Source organism: Oryctolagus cuniculus, chromosome 8, assembly GCF_051225735.1.
Source record: "Oryctolagus cuniculus isolate XC-2025 breed Fujian yellow rabbit chromosome 8, ASM5122573v1, whole genome shotgun sequence".
Classification (NCBI taxonomy): domain Eukaryota; kingdom Metazoa; phylum Chordata; class Mammalia; order Lagomorpha; family Leporidae; genus Oryctolagus; species Oryctolagus cuniculus.
In genome coordinates this window covers 53,777,815-53,799,275 of record NC_142874.1, presented here as the reverse complement: position 1 = coordinate 53,799,275, position 21,461 = coordinate 53,777,815, and the positions used below count along the sequence as shown (strand labels likewise).

The following is a 21,461-nucleotide window of genomic DNA, read 5'->3' as shown; positions in this document are numbered from 1 at the left end:
CGGCACACCGCCGGCCGGCTCTCTCGGGGGCTGCACAGGTGTTCCTTCAGATAGATGTTCCCCTTAGATGTTCCTGGTGCATGTTGTCTCTCTCCTCCTTTATAGTCCTCTTCCGCCAATCCCAACTCGGCTGCCCACACGCCGAGTACACTGCTCTCCTCCAATCAGGAGCAGGATCAGCTCCTGGAGGTCATCACTCAAGTTGGCAAGAGGCAGCTGCGTAGAAGCTGTTTTCTCCTCTCCCAGCGCCATATTGTGGGAGAGCAGATGCATAGAATAAGTCTTAATTCCAGTAACTTAGTCTAGTCCGAGTTGCTCCCCACACATAGGACTTAAAATAATGGTTTTAAATAAAAAGGAAGAATGTTATTATTTAATAAAAAACTAGGGAATAACCCTACATAAGAATTCAGTTAAAGCCTTTTAATGAGAAGTGTCCTTCTGCCCTCTCTGTCACCTCCAGCAAGGCCTGGCAAATTCAGCAACATCAACAACAAATGGGACGCACACAGGCAAAGTCATCATTTCACTGAAACTCAGGGAATTGGATGCCTGTACTTCATCTGGCAGCCCTGCTTCCAAAACATTGAAACCTAGTGCACCGTGGTAAAAGGAAAATGACCTTGAATATGGATGGAGCATCAGCAAATTACAGAAAATGCAAAGCCAAGAGAAAAGCTTTCATCATTTCATCCAGGAGTTCAGAATTATCACTTTATTAATGTTGAAATATTTTAGCTATTCTAAAAGAACTTCCTATGTTTATTATAGATTTAGAACAAGAAATGGCCAAGAATATTTAAATTGAAAATTTAGGCCAGCACTACAGCTCACTAGGCTAATCCTCTGCCTTGCAGCGCCGGCACACAGGGTTCTAGTCCCGGTCGGGGCACTGGATTCTGTCCTGGTTGCCCCTCTTCCAGGCCAGCTCTCTGCTGTGGCCCGGGAGTGCAGTGGAGGATGGCCCAAGTACTTGGGCCCTGCACCCCATGGGAGACCAGGATAAGTACCTGGCTCCTGCCATCGGATCAGCGTGGTGCACAGGCTGCGGCGCGCCGGCCGCAGTGGCCATTGGAGGATGAACCAATGGCAAAGGAAGACCTTTCTCTCTGTCTCTCTCTCACTGTCCACTCTGCCTGTCAAAAAATAAAAAAAAAAATTAAAAATTAAAAAATAATAAATTGAAGATTTAGGCAAATTTAAAAAATTAAATTATTTTTAAAAGTTTATCACTAATAAGACCTTAAATGTTTCATTTTATTAAATTATTATTTCTGAAACATAAGCTAGATGAATAGGGAGAAATTTACATTAAGAAACTTTTATGACAGTTGTAAGAATTTAGCTTGTAAAAATCTTATGTAAAAGTTTTTATGAAAGACTTAAAATGAACATTAAGAAAAACATATCAAAAAGATACTCACCATTTTATTACTGAAGATTTAATTTTAAAAAGTAATGTGATCTCTTATACACTCTTAAGAAAGTTGAGAAATAATATAATCCTTGTTATGCTACTTTTTTTTCCAAAGAATGATGGTGATAATTTTTAAAGAAGCTGTTCGAATTATGAAATTCCTAATAATAGATATCCTGTTGGATTTAAAAATAAATATAATCAAATGACATATTATTAAATTACTATTGATTTATATTCTATGTGTTAAGAAGGAAATAAACCAGGATTAAACCCTAAAATAGAAATACACAGATACTCTACTTTAATGTCAGGAGGTTATTAAAGTGAATTAAGTATCTTATATGGCAAAATGGATAATGGAAGACAAGTATCCTTTAACAGTAGTACCAAGACATAGAATGTTACAGGCCAATTTCTTTCTGCATCATCTGAGCTGTTTTATGCATTTTGATGATGTTATACTTATTGCATAAAAATCCACAACAGTTAAATTTTCATTATTTCAGGCATTTAATTTGTCTGACACACATGCTCATTCTTGGATTCCACCTTGCTTGAAAGATAGCAGCCAATATTCACTGAGTTCACACTGTTTCCAGACCCTTTTCCAAAGAGGACCATATTATACATACAGACAGAGCAGGAAAGGGAGGGAGAGAGGCAGAGGGCAGGTCATGACTGATGGGAGGATGAATACCCCGATATACATTGCCCATTTTAATCGACAATGTAATAATGTAATAAAACATGTCCTTTGCTGTGTGTGATGATACTAACGGTAGAGATGCCAACAGTGTTTGAAAGGTAAAAATAAACCTTAAGGATACTTTCATTCAACTCTTCATCTTATAGATGAAGAAAGCTCAGAGGAGTGTAAAGGCTTCTCCTGGGATATATCCAATATATGATCTTGGATATGATATATATCACATATATGTATATATACATACACACATATGTATGTATATGTGTATATGTATACTCCCTAGGTTTGATTTCTTTGTTGCTTCTATTCTATCTAGATGATGAATCTGCAGAATTGGGCATTTAGCTTAATGATTGAGGTACCTTGGCCCAGAACAGAGCATCTAGGTTCAGTGCTTGGCTCTGGTTCCTGACTACAGCGCCCAGCAAATCAGACCCTGAAAAGCGACAGTAATGGCTCATGTGATTAGGTCCTGCTACCCATGTGGGAGATATGGTTTGAATTCTTGGCTGTAGGCTGCTGGCTTCAACCCTGGCCCAGCCCTAGCCCTTGCAGGCATTTGGGGAATGAACCAGCAGATGGGTGTGTTTTCTGTGTATCTGTCTCTCCCTGTCCCTCTGTCTCTCAAATAAATAAATATCTTTCCAAAAATGATGCAAAATTGGGGAATGACTAAAACCCGAAAATGCCGAGTTTTTCCTCATCTGGTAAATTGTTGTCTGAAATAAAAATGTTGACAGATCTAAGTTAAATTATTAGGATATTCCTGCATAATTTTGAATTCTAAGCTAACATATTGAATCTTATTATAAGTTTCAAAACTTACTTTTAGTCTTATTATTTGAATCACACAGCTGGGAACAGTAAGGCAGGAGTTTATGTAGGCTGCACTTTTCTTATGAGGATAGATGACTTGAGTCTTTAAAAAGTATTTGCTCAGTTTATATAAACAGTCTTCACACTACACACTTTTGTCATAAGATGAATTGTGCATAAAAACAACCACATCTTACAGTCTCATTCACATCAGCACATTTTTCTAAATATTTTGTAAGCTTATGAAACTTTATGCGTGGCTGAAGTTACTTTTCAAAATCTTACTTTGAAATATTGTTCTTTCCCAAGGAGTGACGAGTGTATGCCCACGTGCTGGAACAGAGACGGATTATGCCGGACACAGATTTGCTTCTTCCGTTGTTTGCATGTTACCTAGGGACAAACAGAAACAACAGTCTTCTTCCTTCTTATCTGATGGTGGAAGTATTATATTAGTCTTTGATAGAGCCCTATGTTCATGTACAAAATGTAAATGAAACATTTGGTTCTTAGCTTTTTCTCAAGAATAATAAAGCAAAAATGATTGAGGTTTTTTTCTTTAAACCGATCACAAATTGCATTTATTTTCAGTCATCTAGAAAACAAAAGTGTATATATCTCTCTCTATAGATCTTATTAATAAATTTTATTTGGACAAGAGAACTTGTGCCCCAATGGTTTTAAAGAGCATGACTAGGGACTGCAATACTCCTAAGAGTGGTCACAGGTATGTACAGTGTGTGAAGAAAGCTGCACCTCAGAGCTGATCATGATCAAGTTAAAAACACCTGACATACAATACGTGTGCTAATAAATTTCCTTCAGGTCATGACCAGCATGAAAGACATCAGGACATAGATACTCAGCAAAGGTTCTGTAAACGCATGCAGCAATGTGCTGCACTGAAGAGTTAAAATCAGATTCTACTTTAGTGTTAGCATCAAGCCCTTGGGAGAAATCCAAAAATCTCCTTTCCCATTTATACACGTCAAAAACTATTCACACGTGGGGTGGGGCAGGGCTGGGCGGCTGGCCCTGCACCCCGGCAGGTCCTTGCCTTGGTGGAGACAGTCAGGGCTAATACTGAAGGTCTCTTTCGCATCCGCCTGCTGGCTGTAAGAATTTCATGTATCGGTGGTTAAAGAAAACCAGGAGAAAGCAGTGTAGGTCTCTGGGAATCTCATCTCTTCCACAAAGAAAATGCTCAGCTAATTCAAGTTTCATTCAGTCAGGAAGACAGAAGAATTTAAGGCTTCGGTGACAATTATAATCCTCTGAGAAATTATTTTCCCTTAAAGTCAAGATAAGATAATAGTGTTTACTGTACTTGCTTTTGACTGTTGGAATCCCTGGCATCAGGTGTAGGCAACTTGTACCTGCGATTGAGTCTGCAAGAGAGGAAGGGGCCTTCTTCCCAAGGCCGGCCTGGGTCGCGCGTGCGGGAGCGCCCACAGAGGCAGGAGAGACACCGCAGGCCCAGATTTTCTAGTAGGTCGAGGAGGCTATGCTCAGGACATCTTTGGAGATTTTGGTACTGGCTGGGAGGACGCTAGCAAAATACTTGACGTCGCTGTCACGATCCATCTGCAGAGCCATGACTGCTCCACGGCCTCCTGGTGGCAGCCGGCCAAGGCCAGGAAGTAGTCTTTCTCTGGCAGAGTCTGTGTTAATGTCTTTGCGAGCAGCACTCTGACATTGGGAACCCTGTCATTGGCCAAGGTCAGCAAGTGGGGCATCAGATGCAGAGCAAACTGGTCCCTGGGGAGGCAGTCGTCTTCAATGACCGTCTGGCAGACAAAGATGAAGGCCTGCTGACCAGACCACATGTGGTACCTGCCAGAGTTTTCTACCAGCTCATTGATGAGGTCCACCCTGAGCGTCAGGGGCGTGGCCATGTGCAGCTTCTTCACCATCTCGCGACCAACTTGTAGGAAATCCAGCGAACAGAAGACACTTTGCACACAGATTGAGAGCAATGGGGCGCAAATAGTCATAAACGTCCTGGGGGCTGTATAATTCTAGAAGCAAGATCAGCTGTTCATCCAATTCTGCTCAAAAGCGTCAATTTCTGCTATTATCCATCACCAAAAACTCCTGAAGTTGATAAAGATATTCTCTTCTCTTGTCAATATGAAGAAGCTTTAGCAAATCATGCAAATGTTTAAGGACACCTATCCTGACTTCATCAAGGTATTTTAAAAATCCATTAAAAATTGGAACCAGATCTGCAGCTGTCAACTGATCTCCAAGAATAACAGCAAGCTCATGGATGGAGAATGCTAATGTTTTTCGAACTTTCCACTGCATGTCCGACGCCAGGGTCTCATAGGTCTCTCTCAGGCAGTGCCAATTCTGCCTGCCCAGCGTCAGGGCCACACCTGGCAGGCTGTTAAGCACAGTGCTTTGCAATTTCAGTGTCAACCGTCTGTGCACGAGAGGGATCAGTCATGGACAAATACTGATCTAACAAAGCCTGGGGTACAACATCCTGGATTTTGGATTTCCTTTCCTCTTCAGGGCTGAAGCTGCTGTTGGTGCTCAAGTCTGAATAGTTATGGATATAGTGAAGGGATGAGTCCATATTCTCAACAGCATCGCCGATTAAAGGCGCAGAATCATCCTGGCTCATTTTACACTTTGGTAGCTCATTTACACCCAGATCATCTTCCAGATCACTTCTCTCTGCTGATGGCCTCCTTGTGGGCATCCAGACTAGATGCACGCAGTGCAGTGGGCAGCACCTCCACCGGGTTTTAACACTGGGGTCATCAATATGGGGCTCGAGATTTTCTATCATTTCTTCAAGTTCCTTTCTGGTGGCCATGGTAATGTTTGGAGAACCTGGCCTGGGGATTTCAGATGCTGCTTCTGGTCTCTCTGGGCTGAGGTTTTTCCCAATGTCCTGTTCAAGCTCCACATCTAGATCTATCTCAGGAAGAGGAGTCCTCCAGAAATGGAAAGAGTTGTACAGTCCCTGAACGACGGAGGTTTAAAAAGGGTTTTAGTTGGAGCCGGTGCTGTGGCGTAGCGGGTTAAGCCGCCGCCTGCAGTACCAGCATCCCATACGGGCGCCAGTTGGAGACCCGGCTGCTCCACTTACAATCCAGCTCTCTGCTATAGCCTGGGAAAGTAGTAGGAAGAAGATGGCCCAAGTGTTAGGGCCTCTGCACCCACGTGGGAGACCTGGAAGAAGCTCCTGGCTCCTGGTTTCAGATCGGCACAACTCCGGTTGCTGCGGCCAGTTGGGGAGTGAACCAGTGGGTGGAAGACCTCTTTCTCTGCCTCTCCTTCTCTCTCTGTGTAACTCTGACTTTCAAATAAATAGATAAATCTTTTTTAAAAAGGGTTTTAGTTGAAGCATGTGCTTTGGTGAACTGTGTCTGAGAAAATCAGGCAGCTATTGTGCCAACTATAATTTTCCTCTCCTGCTTTTTATTCCAATAACTTAAATAAAAGTTTTAGTATTTTCTTGTCTATTCATGTCTGTCAGACTACACTATTCTCCTCCTGTTCCCAAATGTACTGATGAATTCCTGTGTTGAATTACAGCCTCCTCAAATTCTCCTTCAGTAAGTAAAAAGTATATGATTTAAAAAAGGAATCAACATTATATATAATGGAAAAGAATTTGCATAATCTCCTTAAAAAATAAAAACAAGAAAGATGACTTCTGGCATCACACTTAATAAAAACAGACATTTGGGGGCTTGTGTTGTGGTGGGGCTGTGATGCTGGCATCCCATATGAGTACAGTTGGAGTCCTAGCTGTTCCACTTCTGTTCCAGTGCCTGCGAAAGCAGTGGGGAATGGCCCAGTGCTTTGGCACGTGCCCCCCCAGTGGGAGACCCCTATGAAGCTCCTGGCTCCTGGCTTCAGTCTGGCTCAGCCTCGGCCATGCAGGCCATGTGGGGAGTAAACCAACAGATGGAAGATCTCTCACTGTCTGTTCCTTTCTCTGTAACTCTGTTTATTTTTTATTTTTTTGACAGGCAGAGTTAGACAGTGAGAAAGAGAGAGAGACAGAGAGAAAGGTCTTCATTCTGTTGGTTCACTCCCCAAATGGCCACTACGGCTGGCGCGCTGTGCTGATCTGAAGCCAAGAGCCAGGTGTTTCTCCTGGTCTCCCATGGGGTGCAGGGCCCAAGTACTTGGGCCATCCTCCACTGCCTTCACAGGCCACAGCAGAGAGCTGGGCTGGAAGAGGAGCAACCGAGACAGAACCTGGCACCCCAACCGGGACTAGAACCCCGGGGTGCCGGTGCCGCAGGTGGAGGATTAGCCTAGTTAGCCGCAGTGCCAGCCCTGTAACTCTATTTTCAAATACATAAATGAATCTTTAAAAAAAACTCGACATGTGAAATTATTATGATTGCTATCTGAGAATTATTTTACATACTTTATATGTAGAAACTGGAGAAAAATAAATTTATATACATAATAATTTTTTAAAAGAGCAGGCTTATTTAGACTCAGTTCTACCCAGTACTGACATGTAAAACAATATTATGTGAAAGGATCATTTTTATAATCATTTTAATTCAATGATCTAGAGTTAATTTGAGACTAAATTAACATCAGATAAAATTTGTTGAGGTGTTATTGTCATATTTTCTAAACTCTTCATTAGAGTTCCAGCAAGATAATATATTATCAAATGCTGGCTCCTCAAAAGTGCTCCCCAAATAACCTGTTGATAAAGCAAGGCTGAGTTCACTGTGTACTGCAGTGGGAGGATGACTAGCTTCATGGAGTTAATGATGTCCATTCAAATCCTTTGCTTATTTTTCAATTGAGTTTCCTCTTGTTTGTTTTCCTCTTGCTGGGTTTTGAAAGTTCATATTTATTCTGAGTACAAGTCATCTGTTGCATTTAGAGCTTTCAAATATTTTCCCCTAGTCTGTTGTCTTATTACACTTTTAACAATATCTTTTGGAGCATTTACATTTTGATGAATTACAACTTATCAAATTTTTTAAAAATGGATCATGTTTGTATTGTCAATTTTAAGAACTCTTCAGTTAGCCCTAGGTCCTGAACATTTTCCTTGTATTTCCTTTTAAGAGCTTGTATAGTGTTACTTTTAGATAGCTGATCTATTTTGAAATAATGTATGAGTAAGGTGTGAGATTTGGATTCACAGATATATTTGAGAAAGAGAGAGAGATTTTTTGAAAAGACTATGATTTCTTCATTCAATTGCATATGCTTCTTTGTCAAGTGTCAGTTGGTTGTTCTTTGTCAAGTATCAGTTGGTTATGTTTTGCAGGCCCATTCTGTTCTGTGGGTCTACACATTTATCCCTTTGCTTTAATAAGACTTGTTGCGATTACTGTGGCTTTTGAATAAACTTTAGAATGAAGTAAAATCATACCTGCCTTTATTATTCATTGTCAAATTATTTTAGCTAATGTAGTTCTTTTTTCTTTTCTTAGAAGTTTAAAAAACAGCTTGTATATATTTACAAAATCATTCCTGCTAGGATTTTAATTGGCATTGCAGTAAGTCTATAGATTAATTTGTGAAGCATTTATACTTTGACTATGTTAACCTTTCCAATCCATGATCATAGTATGTCTATTTCTTCACCAGAATTTTGAAGATTTCAGCATACAGATAATATACATATTTTGTTAGTCTTATACAACCACATGCAAATTATAAATATTTTTTAGATTTTAGTTTTCAAATTTTCATTGCTGTTTCATAGAGAAATGATGGTGTTTTGTGTTTGTGGATTTTATAATTTTGCAACTTTACTCAGCAACTTATCAGTTCCTGGATGTATGTGAGTGTGTGTGTATATGTGTGTATATACGTGTATGTCTTCCTTGAGATTTCCTCCAAGGACAATTATGGCATCTGTTTTCCAATCTGTATGACTTAATATTTTCTCTTTTAGTTTAGTTGCACTGGTTTGAATTCCAGTAAAATGTTGCATAAGAGTGGTAAGGATATGGGGCTGGCGCCGTGGCTCACTTGGTTAATCCTCTGCCTGTGGCGTCGGCATCCCATATGGGCACTGGATTCTAGTCCTGGTTGCTCCTCTTCCAGTACAGCTCTCTGTTGTGGCCTGGGAAGGCAGTGGAGGATGGCCCAAGTGCTTGGGCCCCTGCACCCGCATGGGAGATCAGGAAAAAGAACCTGGCTCCTGGCTTCTGATTGGCACAGCGCCGGCTGTAGTGGCCATTTGGGGAGTGAACCAACGAAAGGAAGACCTTTCTCTAAATAAATAAATTAAAAAAAAAAAAAAAAGAGTGGTAAGGATAGACAACATCGCCTTTTTCCCCAGTCTTAGGGAGAAAGTATTTGCTCTTTCACATTAAGCATGAAATTACCTTAACTGTAGGATTTCTCTTGATGATTATCATATGAGAACTTCTTTTCTATCTCTAGTTGACTGAGAGTTTTTATATGAAGAGATGTTGAATTCTGTCAAATTATTTTTTCTCCATCAATCGATAACATCATGTGACTTTTCTTCTTTAGAATCATAAATTGGTGGATTATACCATATGATTTTCAAATATTAAGCCAGTCTTGTATTCATATGATAATACAAATTGGGGGCTGGTGCTGTGGCTCAGCAAGTTAAAGCCCCAGCCTGCAGCGCTGGCATCCCATGTGGGCTCTGGTTCTGGTCCCGGCTGCTCCTTCTCCAATCTACCTTTCTGCTATGGCCTGGGAAAGCAGTAGAAGATGGCCCAACTCCTTGGGTTCCTGCATCCGCGTGGGAGACCAGAGGAAGCTCCTGGCTCCTGGCTTCGGATCAGCTCAGCTCTGGCCATTGCAGTTTTGGGGAGAGAACCAGCAGAATGGAAGACATCTCTCTCTCTACCTCTACCTCTACCTCTACCTCTACCTCTACCTCTACCTCTACCTCTCTGGCTCTGCCTCTCTCTGCAACTCTTTCAAATAAATAAAAGAATTCTTAAAAAAAAATACAAATTGGTATGGCAAATCATTCTTTTTCATAAATTGCTTGATACTATTCACTCTATTTTGGTTGAAGATTTTTGTATCCATACTCATGGGAGAAATATGTGCTCCTTGGTTTTCATGTCAGGACTGTATCATTTTTAAAAATTCAGTAAAAATTTAGGCTATTGGAGGTTAAAATTTTTAATGCACTCAGCAGGTTTGGTTTGGTAAATAAATTTTAGATAATTACATTAGACATATGGTATTTTCCAAAAATAATTACTACTTATAAAGTAACAAAATACTCACAGGATGCTTTCTTGTATCACACATCTTTAAATGAAAAATCTCACTTAAGAGACTGTCTATGGGTTTGTCTTTGTAGAACATCAAAAAGAAACGTACAAGGTCAGTTAAGTCTTCTGATCTGAACAGCTTTCCTGTGGAGAAAAAGTAAACAAATGCAAGTAACACACATATACTTGTCCATTCTATTAACTTGGAAAAGAGCAAAAAATGTTAAGATTTAAATATATTCTATTCCTTAGAAATAAAGTTTAGGGCATTAATGAAGTTGAGAATGGTTTAAAGATCAAAGATGACCACTTCCAAAGAGGAATAGTGTAAGCAGGTTTAGAATAACCAATAGTCTCAGGAAAGCAATTGTGGTAAGTAATGAGGGTAGATTTTCTAAATCAAGTGAAAGTAAGTAAATAAAATGGAAATTATAGCAGCTCTAATTACTTACTTAATTTTGCACAAAATTCATTTTTTTGGCCTGAATCTTGTAGTACTTTATCATCTATTACATTTTCACATTTAGTACCTAAACTTATTAAAACATTGTGCTATCTCACCATTTAAGCATTGTTTATCTGTGTACTATTTTTCTTTTGTATTTATTATTCTTAAAAATTTACTTTATTTTAAAATGGCTCCATTAAGTCCAATTTTCTTCCTAATAGATTGCATCTCTAATCCTAAAATGAAGTTGAAGGGATAAGATTCACTTAAGTGTTCACTTGAAAGCAAATAATGTAAAATACATCTAAACATTTGATAAGGACAATAGTAGGATGTAAGCATACTTCACTCTTCACTGGGTCTTGTATAGGTCACTTGGTCAAATGTAAGCTTGTTTTTAAATTTTTTGTTACCCTACAATGACAAAACAGATGTCATACCATATAGTAGCCAAATTTGACAGTTGCTGAAGTACTTCGTTCAGTGACCAAAATGGTGTCAGCATGCTGTAAATTTCTCTATAACAAGATCATTTTCATGGTAAATAATAACTAACAATTGTTAATATGATAACAAAAGTGAAATCTTTTTAAATTTTTAGAATGTAAGCTTAAAGAAGACTTTGGAGTCACAAAAATAGTGCTCCCTGATCAATGTGTTCCTGTGATGATTGGAATGCAATCATTTTCTGGGGTCGATGTTGTGGCACAGCAGCTGGAGTCACAGCTAAGGACACTGGTATCCCATTCTGGAGTGCAGGTTCAAATCTTGGCTGCTCTGTTTCCAATCCAGCTCCCTGCTAATATGCCTGGGAAAGCAGCAGAAGAAGACCCCAACACTTGGGTCCCTGCCACTCATGTGAAAGACCTGGATGAATTCGGGACACCTAGCTTTGGCCCAGCCCCTGCCATTGTGACCCTCTGGAGAGTGAACCAGAAGATGAAAAATCAGTATCATTCCATGTCTCCCTCTCTCTGTCATTCTGCCTTTCAAATAAAATAAAATCTTTAAGAAAAAAAATAAGAGAATGTAATCATTCTCTGTGCTTCTCATATCTGACTTAGCTGAGAACGATAAATTCCTTGAAAATTTTAAATTGTCAGTCATATATCAATATATTTTCTTTCCAGCCCTCTCACCAGACATTACTATTACCTATATTTTTTCCCTTTATTTAACTAAGGCTAAGCAAAAACAAAAACAAAACAAAACAAAACAAACAAACAAACAAACAAACAAAAAACAAAAACCTTTGGGGGCTTTACAGTTTTATAGAAAATCTGAGAAAGAAAAGTGGTCCACTAAATAAATATATGTAGGACAGATAGACCTTACTTGCAACTTGAGAAATGTTTTACCTTATTTCGAATGCCAAAAGGAATTGTTATTAATTAATGGGTAAACCAAATGTTGTCCAACATGGGGAAGCATTAATTCATATGTCCTACTTATGAGGGCATCAGCTGCACAGCCAGTTTGCAAAGCAATTCAGGAATGCTAGAGAGCCAGCTGCATCGCTCCTCTGCAATCCCACCCCAGGGCACATGTATGTCACTTTGTTTCTTCTGTGGTCACAGGAAATTGGAAGCAATCAGATGTACCTCCCAAGGAGTGGATAAGTCAAATGGATTATTACACAGTACATACACAGCAACGAAACAGCAAACTAAAGCAGGTAACATAACCTTCTGAGAGCTTAAACCTAGTTTTGAGGACAAAAGTGTAAAGGACAAGAGTAGGCTAACTGACATACCAATTGTGTAAATTTAAAACAGACACAATCATGAGGAACACCAGCGTTTTACATGAACATCTGTCTTTAATCTGTCTCTTCTGAACATAATTAGCGTACAAACAACAATGGGGCATGGGACAAAGTAAGAGTAGGGATTGAAAGTCGGAAAGAATAAAATAAGAACTCTGGCATGAATCGATGATGTCACGCACTATGTGATGAACTATGATGTTCAGCCTGTTGCCTTGAGGTTCAACGAACAGCAAAAGGAAAAAGTGTAAAACACAAAAAAAAAAGTCACCGTAAAACTAGGTTTAAGCTCTCACTAGGTTATGTTATCTGCTTTAGTTTGCTGCAGTTTCATTAACTTTTCAGTGTTCAGTATTGCTTTAGTTTGCTGCAGTTTCATTAACTTTTCAGTGTTCAGTATAATTCACATGTTTTAAAAATATTTCTTTTCATCTACTTTAAAGGCACAGAAAAACACACACACACACAGAAAGAAAGCCAGAGAGAGGGAGAGTGAGCAAGAGAGAGAATCTTCTATCTACTGTTTCACTCTCCAAATACCCACAATAGCCAGGACTGGGCCAGGCTGAAGCCAAGAGGCTGGAACTCCATCCTGGTCTCCCATGTGGGTTGCAGGGCCCAAGTACTTGAGCCATTGCCTGCTGCTTCTCAGGGGCATTATCAGGAAGCTGAGTAGCCGGGACTGGAGCTGACACTCAGACACGGGATGCACATATCCCAAGCTGAAGCTTACCCCACTGCACCAAAACACCCACCTCATATTTTTTATTCTTTAAAAATGTCAGATTTGGCATACTGGAAATTGCAAAGACTTTAGAGTGCAATATTCGTACAGCTTCTCTACAACTTTAATTCTCAGAGTTTCAGTATTCTTCTACATAAAAAAGAGATATTTTAGTAACTGAGCTAACATGCACCAGACTCTTAGCAACCATTTAATAAATGGTAGCTCTTTTATAACATGTAAATTTATGTTGATGTTTAAACTGCTTATATAGACAAAAAGTCTGGTTTAAAAATATGTTATCTGGGTCTGGCATTGTGGCATAATGAGTAAAGCTGCCTGCAGTGCTGGCATCCCATATAGGCACCAGTTCACGTCCTGGCTGCTCCACTTCTGTCTGCTATGGTTTGGGAAAGCAGTAGAAGATGGCCCAACTCCTTGGGCCCCTGTACCTGTGTGGGAGACCTGGAAGAATCTCCTGGATGCTGGCTTCGGATCAGCACAGCTCTGGCTGTTGCGGCTATTTGGGGAATGAACCAGCAGATGGAAAACCTTTCAGGCTGGCGCCGCGGCTCAATAGGCTAATCCTCCACCTAGCAGCGCCGGCACACCAGGTTCTAGTCCCTGTTGGGGCGCTGGATTCTGTCCCGGTTGCCCCTCTTCCAGGCCAGCTCTCTGCTGTGGCCAGGGAGTGCAGTGGAGGATGGCCCAAGTGCTTGGGCCCTGCACCCCATGGGAGACCAGGAGAAGCACCTGGCTTCTGCTTTCGGATCAGCGCGGTGCGTCGGCCGCAGCACGCCAGCCGTGGCGGCCATTGGAGGGTGAACCAATGGCAAAAGGAAGATCTTTCTCTCTGTCTCTCTCTCTCACTATCCACTCTGCCTGTCAAAGAAAAAAAAAAAAAAAAGGAAAACCTTTTACCCTGTCTCTCCCTCTGTACTTCTGTAACTCTACCTCTCAAATAAATAAAATAAAATCTTTAAAAACTTTTAGGATTATTCTGTGTGTGTATGTGTGTGTTTAAAAGTTTGATACGATAAAACAGATCCACTGCTTACCTATGAACCCAAGCACCGAAAACTCAATGCAAAACCAATCATTTGAAGTAATATTACGCACAAAATCCACTATTTTTGTAAAGTACATCTGTTTAGCTATGATGTCATCTTCTAGCTGGAGAAAGAAAAACCAAAAAAGTACATTCAATGCTTCCATTGAGTAAGTTATATTAGTTTGAAAATAGAAAATGCAATGGAATACACTGATAGAATATTTTTATGGGTATTAGTTTTATTTTTAGTCAACTCACTGGAAGTGTTTACAGTTAGACAGTTTTATTTTCTGATTCTGAGATTAACCAGACCAGAAGTTAACCTGTTTATTTCCTAATGACTAATCTCTAACATTCAATTTAAATCCTCTTTGAAACAGTCCTTACCTGAATCTATTTTCATCCTCACATACACTCTGGTTTCTGGATTGTCACAGCAAGATGGCACAGATTGGCAATTCTGGAGGTTGGGAAGTCCAAGATTAAGATGCCAGCAGATTCGCTGTCTGCAGCTGGCCGTTCTTCACAGGTGGCACATGACCTTGATGTTCTCACATAGTGTGTGGGGCTCACGAACTCTGTGCGGCCGCTTGAATGTGGGCACCACTCAGCCGGGGGACTTTGCCCTTGAGACCTGATCACTTCCCAAAGACCTCCACCTCAAACTCCATCATTCTGGCTGTTAGACTTCCAACATGCTATTTTGTTTGTTTGTTTTTAAAGAGGGCAGGGGGAGAAACAGACCCTAGCAAAGTCAACCAGCTTTATGCCCGAGATAAGATGTGCCATGTTCTGTCTCCAGATAGCAAAGAGAAGACAAAGAGGAGCTGAGCACTCTTGTCCACAGCTCCCTGGCTAGAATTATGATGCAAATAAACCCCAAGCTGGGCCTCTGTAAGAGAGAGGGGGAACTGGCATAATTTAAAGACTTCTTAGGCCTTCTAACTGGTAAAGAAAAGCGTGGAAGTCCTTGGGCACTACCAGGCCACAAAGTGGAATCCTGGTGTCTCACATTGCAAAGAGGATGTGGGCTGGAGCTCACGCTTCCTTACGTTACCCCCACCTAGGAGCTAAGAGGCATCTTTACTTCCAGTAAAAGTGAAGACCTTGCTTTTGTTCCTTCTCATTCTCTCTCTTCTCCAATTATCTTCCCACACTCTTCTCACACATGTGCCGTCATCTGTGAGGTGTGGTTGTGCATGTGTTCAGAAACCTGCAATCTTACTTAACACTATGCAGGGATTTAGGGAGTCCCAACTACACACAGTACTTTATTTTTACAAATACAGTAAGGCACTAGAGAACTGTGTTACTCATAAAGTGTGAGGCAACACAGGAGGGCAAGGGGAAGCAAAGGTAATTCCTGACATAAAATAAGTGCTCAAAATACATTTGCTTAATCAAATAAATTGTTAGCAAAGAAATACAGGCAGAAAAATTTCTAGTTTTTTTTCTAATTTGAGATTTTCTTTTCACTTTGCTTTGGGCAACTATAATTTACTCTGTTACAGTGAACTCAATAAGAAAAATCGATAGTGCATTTTTAGCTTCCTTTTAGCACTTTAATACAGTATTTTCTATGAGTATTTTCTGTTTTCTGGGTATAAAGTAAGTCTGAGAGACACAATGAGGAAGGAAGGAATTAAAGAAGTGAGGGAGAAAAATAATATTTTATAATATGTGGTATAGACACACACACACACACCAAGTTTTTACCTGTAAATAGTACATGGCCTTGGGTTGGGCATACAGCATCAAAACACAAAAGTCCAATACTTGTTTCATTCGCCAGCTAAAGATAAGCAATATGATATTAATACTTGTCATTATTCTTCAAATTTTATTTATAAGCACACTTTAGTAATTAAAGAACAGGCCTTTTATTGTTCACTATTAGAGTACTAGTGGCATTAAGTAAAATTGAGCAAGTTTATACTAAAAAGTTTCCCATCCATGCAACAGACAGTGCCTGCTGTCACTGCTGAATGAGGATAAACTTAATCTATTTATCTTATATTCTGGTTAAATTTCTATCTAGATAGAAACTTTTCTTATCTGGGTAATAAGATAATATCCTCTCTGACCTTAAGGCTTGTTCAAATGAATGCATAAAGAAGCGTTAATCTAACTGAATGCTAAACTAGAGGCCAGGCCAAAGAGAAACACACAAAGCAGTTCTTGCCCCTCTGGGTCTTACAATCCGGATGAAAAGGCAGGCAATTCATAATGTTATATCATCAAGATGAGTGTTTGCGAAGATATCAACAATGGTGGCAATCTTACAATGAGATGGGAGGGGGAGAGGAAAGAACGGGCATTCTTTGTGGATGGGCAGCGTGGCGCAGGTGTGAGCGTGGGAAAGGGCAGGCCTCCTGAGTTCCAGAGCCCAGAGAGCTGATGGAAAAGAGCTGAGAATGGCCAGGCTGGCAGAGTTCACGCTGTGAAGGATTTTTTAATGACACGTGGGAGACTTTGGACCTATCACCTATGAACGGGATTCTGTTGGCTATGTACGGAGAACGCAGTGAGGAGAGGCTGGGCTGGGCTAGCACTGGGGAGGGGAAATGGATCTGCAGTGGTGAAGGCCTGAGTCGAGTCTGACGCAGTGGAATGGAGATGAGAGGGATGACGTGGAAAGAGATCTTTAAAAAGAAAAGTTAGCAATGTATGAGAAGGGTTGAAGGTAAAGCAAGTGTCTGGAATGACTGCCAGCGTTATGACTCCAAAGACTGGTCATGACATGGGTCACAAATTAAAAGCAAGGTAAAAACTCTTAAAACAAAGCACAGCTAAAAAGCTTCCGTGGATGAGAACTTTATATTCTTCTTTCTGAACTTTCTATTTAATAAGCTGGGTTTGAGGAACCAAATATTTACGTTTCCATAACACTGACTATATTTGTTACCAAAGATGTATAATGCTTTGTATGTGTCTGTGTCTAGAACCTTTTTCAATATTCTTTCATAAATGTCAAAATTTCATTCTCAAAATGTCTCTTCCAACTACATCATGTAGATTTCATCAGATACACTGGAAAGTTGGGGAAACTCAGGAAAACCAGGTGAGTTTATCTGCCTGGGACAAGCAACCAAGAGCAAGTGGAATGCAGGTTAAGGACTCACCATGCTAGGCTTTCCCTGCCCCCTTCTTAACCCTTTGCTAATGACTGACTATAAATATTGGCACAAAAAATCAGTGGCGTGTTGGCAAACGTTTAAGAGCTGACTTGGGGTGAGAAGTAGAGCATACTGGCTTGTAGCTTTTGCCCATTCCCATGGTGTAAACATGTTCACTGTGACTGATTTTGTGCCATCAATCTGATGTCACTAAACTGCGTTGGGCAGAGATGCACTAGGCAGCTCTTGCAAGCACTTAGGCGGGACTTCAGCACATCATTTTGCTTACAACAGTATCTATTTGATGCTACTTCAGAGGTTGAATCTGAGACATTCAGTTATTTAAGCATACTATTTTCTCAAATGTCATACCTCTCCAATTTTTCTGAGTCATCAGCTAGTTGATTGACATGTAATGTCTCTGGATAAAAAAACGCAGGTATTGCAATGACTTCTAAGGATCCAGACTTCACTTGCCTTTTGAATCTACAAGCAGAAGGAAAAGGAGGCTTATAATTAAATATCTGCTTTACTATAAATTACATAACAGATACTAAAATATACTTTTATTATTCATGTCTCCATATTTTGATTTAAATGATTTCATGTGTTAATACATGGTATCAACATAATAAAACTAATATCTTAGCCAAGTATTTCTTTTATAAAGTAATGACAGACATATGAACAAAGTAAACTATATGAGGGGTCTTCAAAAATTCATTGACAATGCAAACTATGAAAAAACTGTGTGGATCTCAAACTTTTTTTTTGTACCAAAATAAGCTTACTTTCTAATTTCATTTTCCACGAACCTTTTAAGATACAATGTAAGTTTTTTGCATAACAGTTATACATATTTTGTTTCTTTAAGTTTACAATAAAATGTGTATGCTGACACTTGACATAATAGAACTAATGAGTTTTAATACTGTATACTAACTTCATAAAAGTAAACACATGAATATATTTTAGATGCATAATTATGAATTTAAGAAGATACCTACTGAGTAGCAATGTGACTCCTGAAACTAGATAACTATAGCAAGGATTAAACCTGACTCTTTTCACAACTCATTAGAGGATTATTAATAGTCTTCACATATTTATTTTTAAGTTAATATTGAAAGACTGACAAGGACATCACTTAAATGTATAAAATACTGTTTATAAAAGTTGCGCTATAAACCTGGTACCATTAAGAAAAAGAACAGAAAAATCAACTAGAATATTTTATTTTCTAGTTTTTCAAAAAAATTTTTGTTAATTTATTTGAAAGGCAAAGACATGCAGAGACAGACAGACAAATCTCCTATGCACTGGTTTACTCCCCCAAATGCCTTACAACAGCCAGAGCTGGGCCAAGGCTGGGGCCAAACCAGGAGTCAGGCACTCAGTATAGGTTTCCAAGTGGGAGGCAGGAGCCCAACCACTTGACTCCTTACCCCTGCCTCCCAGGATCTGCACTGGCAGGAAGCTGGAGTCAGGAACCACAGCCAAGAAGCAAACTCAGGCACTCCTGTGTGGCACGCAGACTTCTTAAACTCTAGGCTATATTCCTGGTCTAGGTAGAACATTTTCAATAGTCTATCTTTAGACAAAGAGAATATAATCTTAAGTGGAATTTTAATTTAGGCATTACATTATTAATTAAAATGTGAGATTTATGAAATGTTTTTATACTGCATCAAAAAGTTTTAGAAAAATTTTCGTATGTATAAGCTCAGTTATGTGCAAAATAGGCAGTCCTCACTTTGTATAATTTACAATGCTTGGATTTCAGTGACCATGTGTTTGGTTCACAGGAATCTCCTTCAACAACACTGTTCAAATTTTTGTCACTGCTCCTTAAGGGGTAGAAAATACTGATGTGGAAGAAAACAACGAGGGCTTCTGTTTTGTCCTCTCTCTCTTTTTTTAAGATTTATTTTATTTATTTGAAAGACACAGAGGTCTTCTATCTGCTGGTTCACTCTCCAGATGGTCACAACAGCCAGAGCTGTGCTGATCTGAAGCCAGGAGGCAGGAGTATTCCACCTATGTGGAAGGCTGACACTGCAAATGGAGGCTTAACTGACCACGCCACAGTGCTGACCCCTCAATCTGGTGTTTTTGAAGAAAACACATCAGTTAGTTGTTCATCGAATGTCCCACATCCTGGTGGTTTTGCCCCCAGATGGCTTCTGAGGTGGGGAATTCTCCTCTAAAGGCTTGTTTACTTTCCAGGTTACTGAAGGGAGGGTGATAACCCCCTAGGTCTCTCTGTATTTCTTCCTTTCTTCCTGTCTTCCTTCCTTCCTTCCTTCCTTCCTTCCTTCCTTCCTTCCTTCCGTCCTTCCTTCCTTTGAAAAAGAGAGAGAGAGAGAGAGAGAGAGAGAGAGATATTTTCCCATCCAATGGTTCATCCCCCCCCAAAATGGCCTCAGTGGCCTGGGGTTAATCCACACCAAAGCCAGAAGCCCAGAACTCATCTGGGTGTCCTATGTAGGCAGGGGTCAGGCACTTGGGCCATCGTCTGCTGCTTTCCCAGGTACACTAGCAGAGAGCTGCACAGAAGCAGAGCAGCCAGGACCCAAAGCAGTGCTCCTACGGGATGCCAGCATCACGGGTGGCTGCTTCACCTGCTGCGCCACAACTCCCCAGCCCCACTACAGTGATCATCGCATCGCTCTCATTGTCTAACTCGGAATGACACGGAGATGACTCAGAAGTCCAGGTCATGGCCTATTTCTCTCTGCCTGCATTCTCACACTTGTGCTCTGCCCTTGGTCCTAGAGGGCTCCCCTGCTAGCCTCTGCCTACAGAAAGCAGCAAGTGACAAGAGACTTGGAGCCGTGGAAGGGGAGGGTGTTCTTCCTGTCTTCTGTTCCTGGGGAAGTCGCCAGTGGTAGGCAACAGGATACAGCAGCAGTGATGTGAGCACTGGTGGAGGATTCAGCTTTCACAGAACCTGCTGGAACAGCTCCTCACAGTACAGCGGCAGCAGTCCAACGTCTGAACAACTCCAGGAGTAACTAGAATAGTCCCCTCCAGGAGTGAGGAATAACTCCTCTCCCTTGATGCGTCTCCCATCCTTTCTCCTCCCCCTGTTGTTCTCCTAGCCCTCTAAACTTGTTTTTTTCCCCACTTCTTCATATCAAAGTCCCTCCATTCCCTCTAATTGAGCTACCAACTGTTTCCCTCTTTAGCAGCTGGCATGCCTTCATCAGTTATGTTTCAAAATAGTGATTTTCTAATTTTATCCATCCCACCATTATTAGCTGGAATTCTTTGAACAAGAATGCTTCATTCACTCGGGCTATTTGTCGAGGAAAAACAAAATAACAAAGCAACAACAACAAAAATACCCTGTTGGTTAGACCAGGCATGTCTGTTGAGCAGATGCACCTTGCAGGCCCTGTCTGTCACTCTCATCTACAGCAGAGAGTGTATTTTCCTTAGCATGGCACCAGACGACCTGCTCTCCCTGTGGCCTCCATTATCTCCCACCAATCCTCCCTCCTAACCCCAGACATCCACGTTCCAGGAAGCACTCACGGTTCCAAAAATCACTGGCCCCTCTGTCTTCCAGGCGATTCTACTCGCCAGGCGTGACCTTTCTCCCTTGGCTGTCTGGATTTTTTTTAATTTTTATTTTTATTTTATTTATTTTTATTTTTTGGCAGGCAGAGTGGACAGTGAGAGAGAGAGAGACACAGAGAAAGGTCTAACTTTTGCCGTTGGTTCGCCCTCCAATGGCTGCCGCAGCCAGCACGCTGCTGCCGGTGCACCACGCTGATCCAAAGGCAGGAGCCAGGTGCTTCCCCTGGTCTCCCATGGAGTGCAGGGCCCAGGGACTTGGGCCATCCTCCACTGCACTCCCTGGCCACAGCAGAGAGCTGGCCTGGAAGAGGGGCAACCGGGACAGAATCCGGCGCCCCGACTGGGACTAGAACCCGGTGTGCCAGCGCCGCAAGGCGGAGGATTAGTCCAGTGAGCCACGGCGCCGGCGGATCATTGTCATTTCAAGGAAGTCTTTCTTGGTACCTTCAGGTCAGGGTTAAACTGTGTCTTCTCATACTGCCTTACCTGTGCCCTACGATGACGCCCACCACCTTGCTGTGATTTGTTTGTTACAAGTCCCGCCACCTGCTTGAACTCAAGGACTCGGAAGGCTGGGCCCACTCCACAGTATTTTGTTTGATAAATGACTTCACGGTGA

At 40.9% G+C, this 21,461-nt stretch overlaps 1 protein-coding gene and 1 pseudogene across 1 annotated transcript in view; both read right to left on the bottom strand.

The window, feature by feature from the left end:
* The window catches only part of MGAT4D (MGAT4 family member D), a 75,346-nt gene that overhangs the window by 8,378 nt on the left and 45,507 nt on the right, over window positions 1–21,461 (bottom strand). The window contains exons 6-10 of the mRNA XM_089301771.1: window positions 17,633–17,746; window positions 15,861–15,936; window positions 14,152–14,266; window positions 10,170–10,300; window positions 3,228–3,335 (exon numbers count right to left, since the gene is read on the bottom strand). Coding sequence (XP_089157897.1) covers window positions 3,228–3,335; window positions 10,170–10,300; window positions 14,152–14,266; window positions 15,861–15,936; window positions 17,633–17,746 — 544 coding nt within the window. The remainder of the gene's footprint in view (window positions 1–3,227; window positions 3,336–10,169; window positions 10,301–14,151; window positions 14,267–15,860; window positions 15,937–17,632; window positions 17,747–21,461) is intronic.
* LOC103350697 (serine/threonine-protein phosphatase 4 regulatory subunit 1 pseudogene) lies at window positions 3,255–5,928 on the bottom strand (annotated as a pseudogene).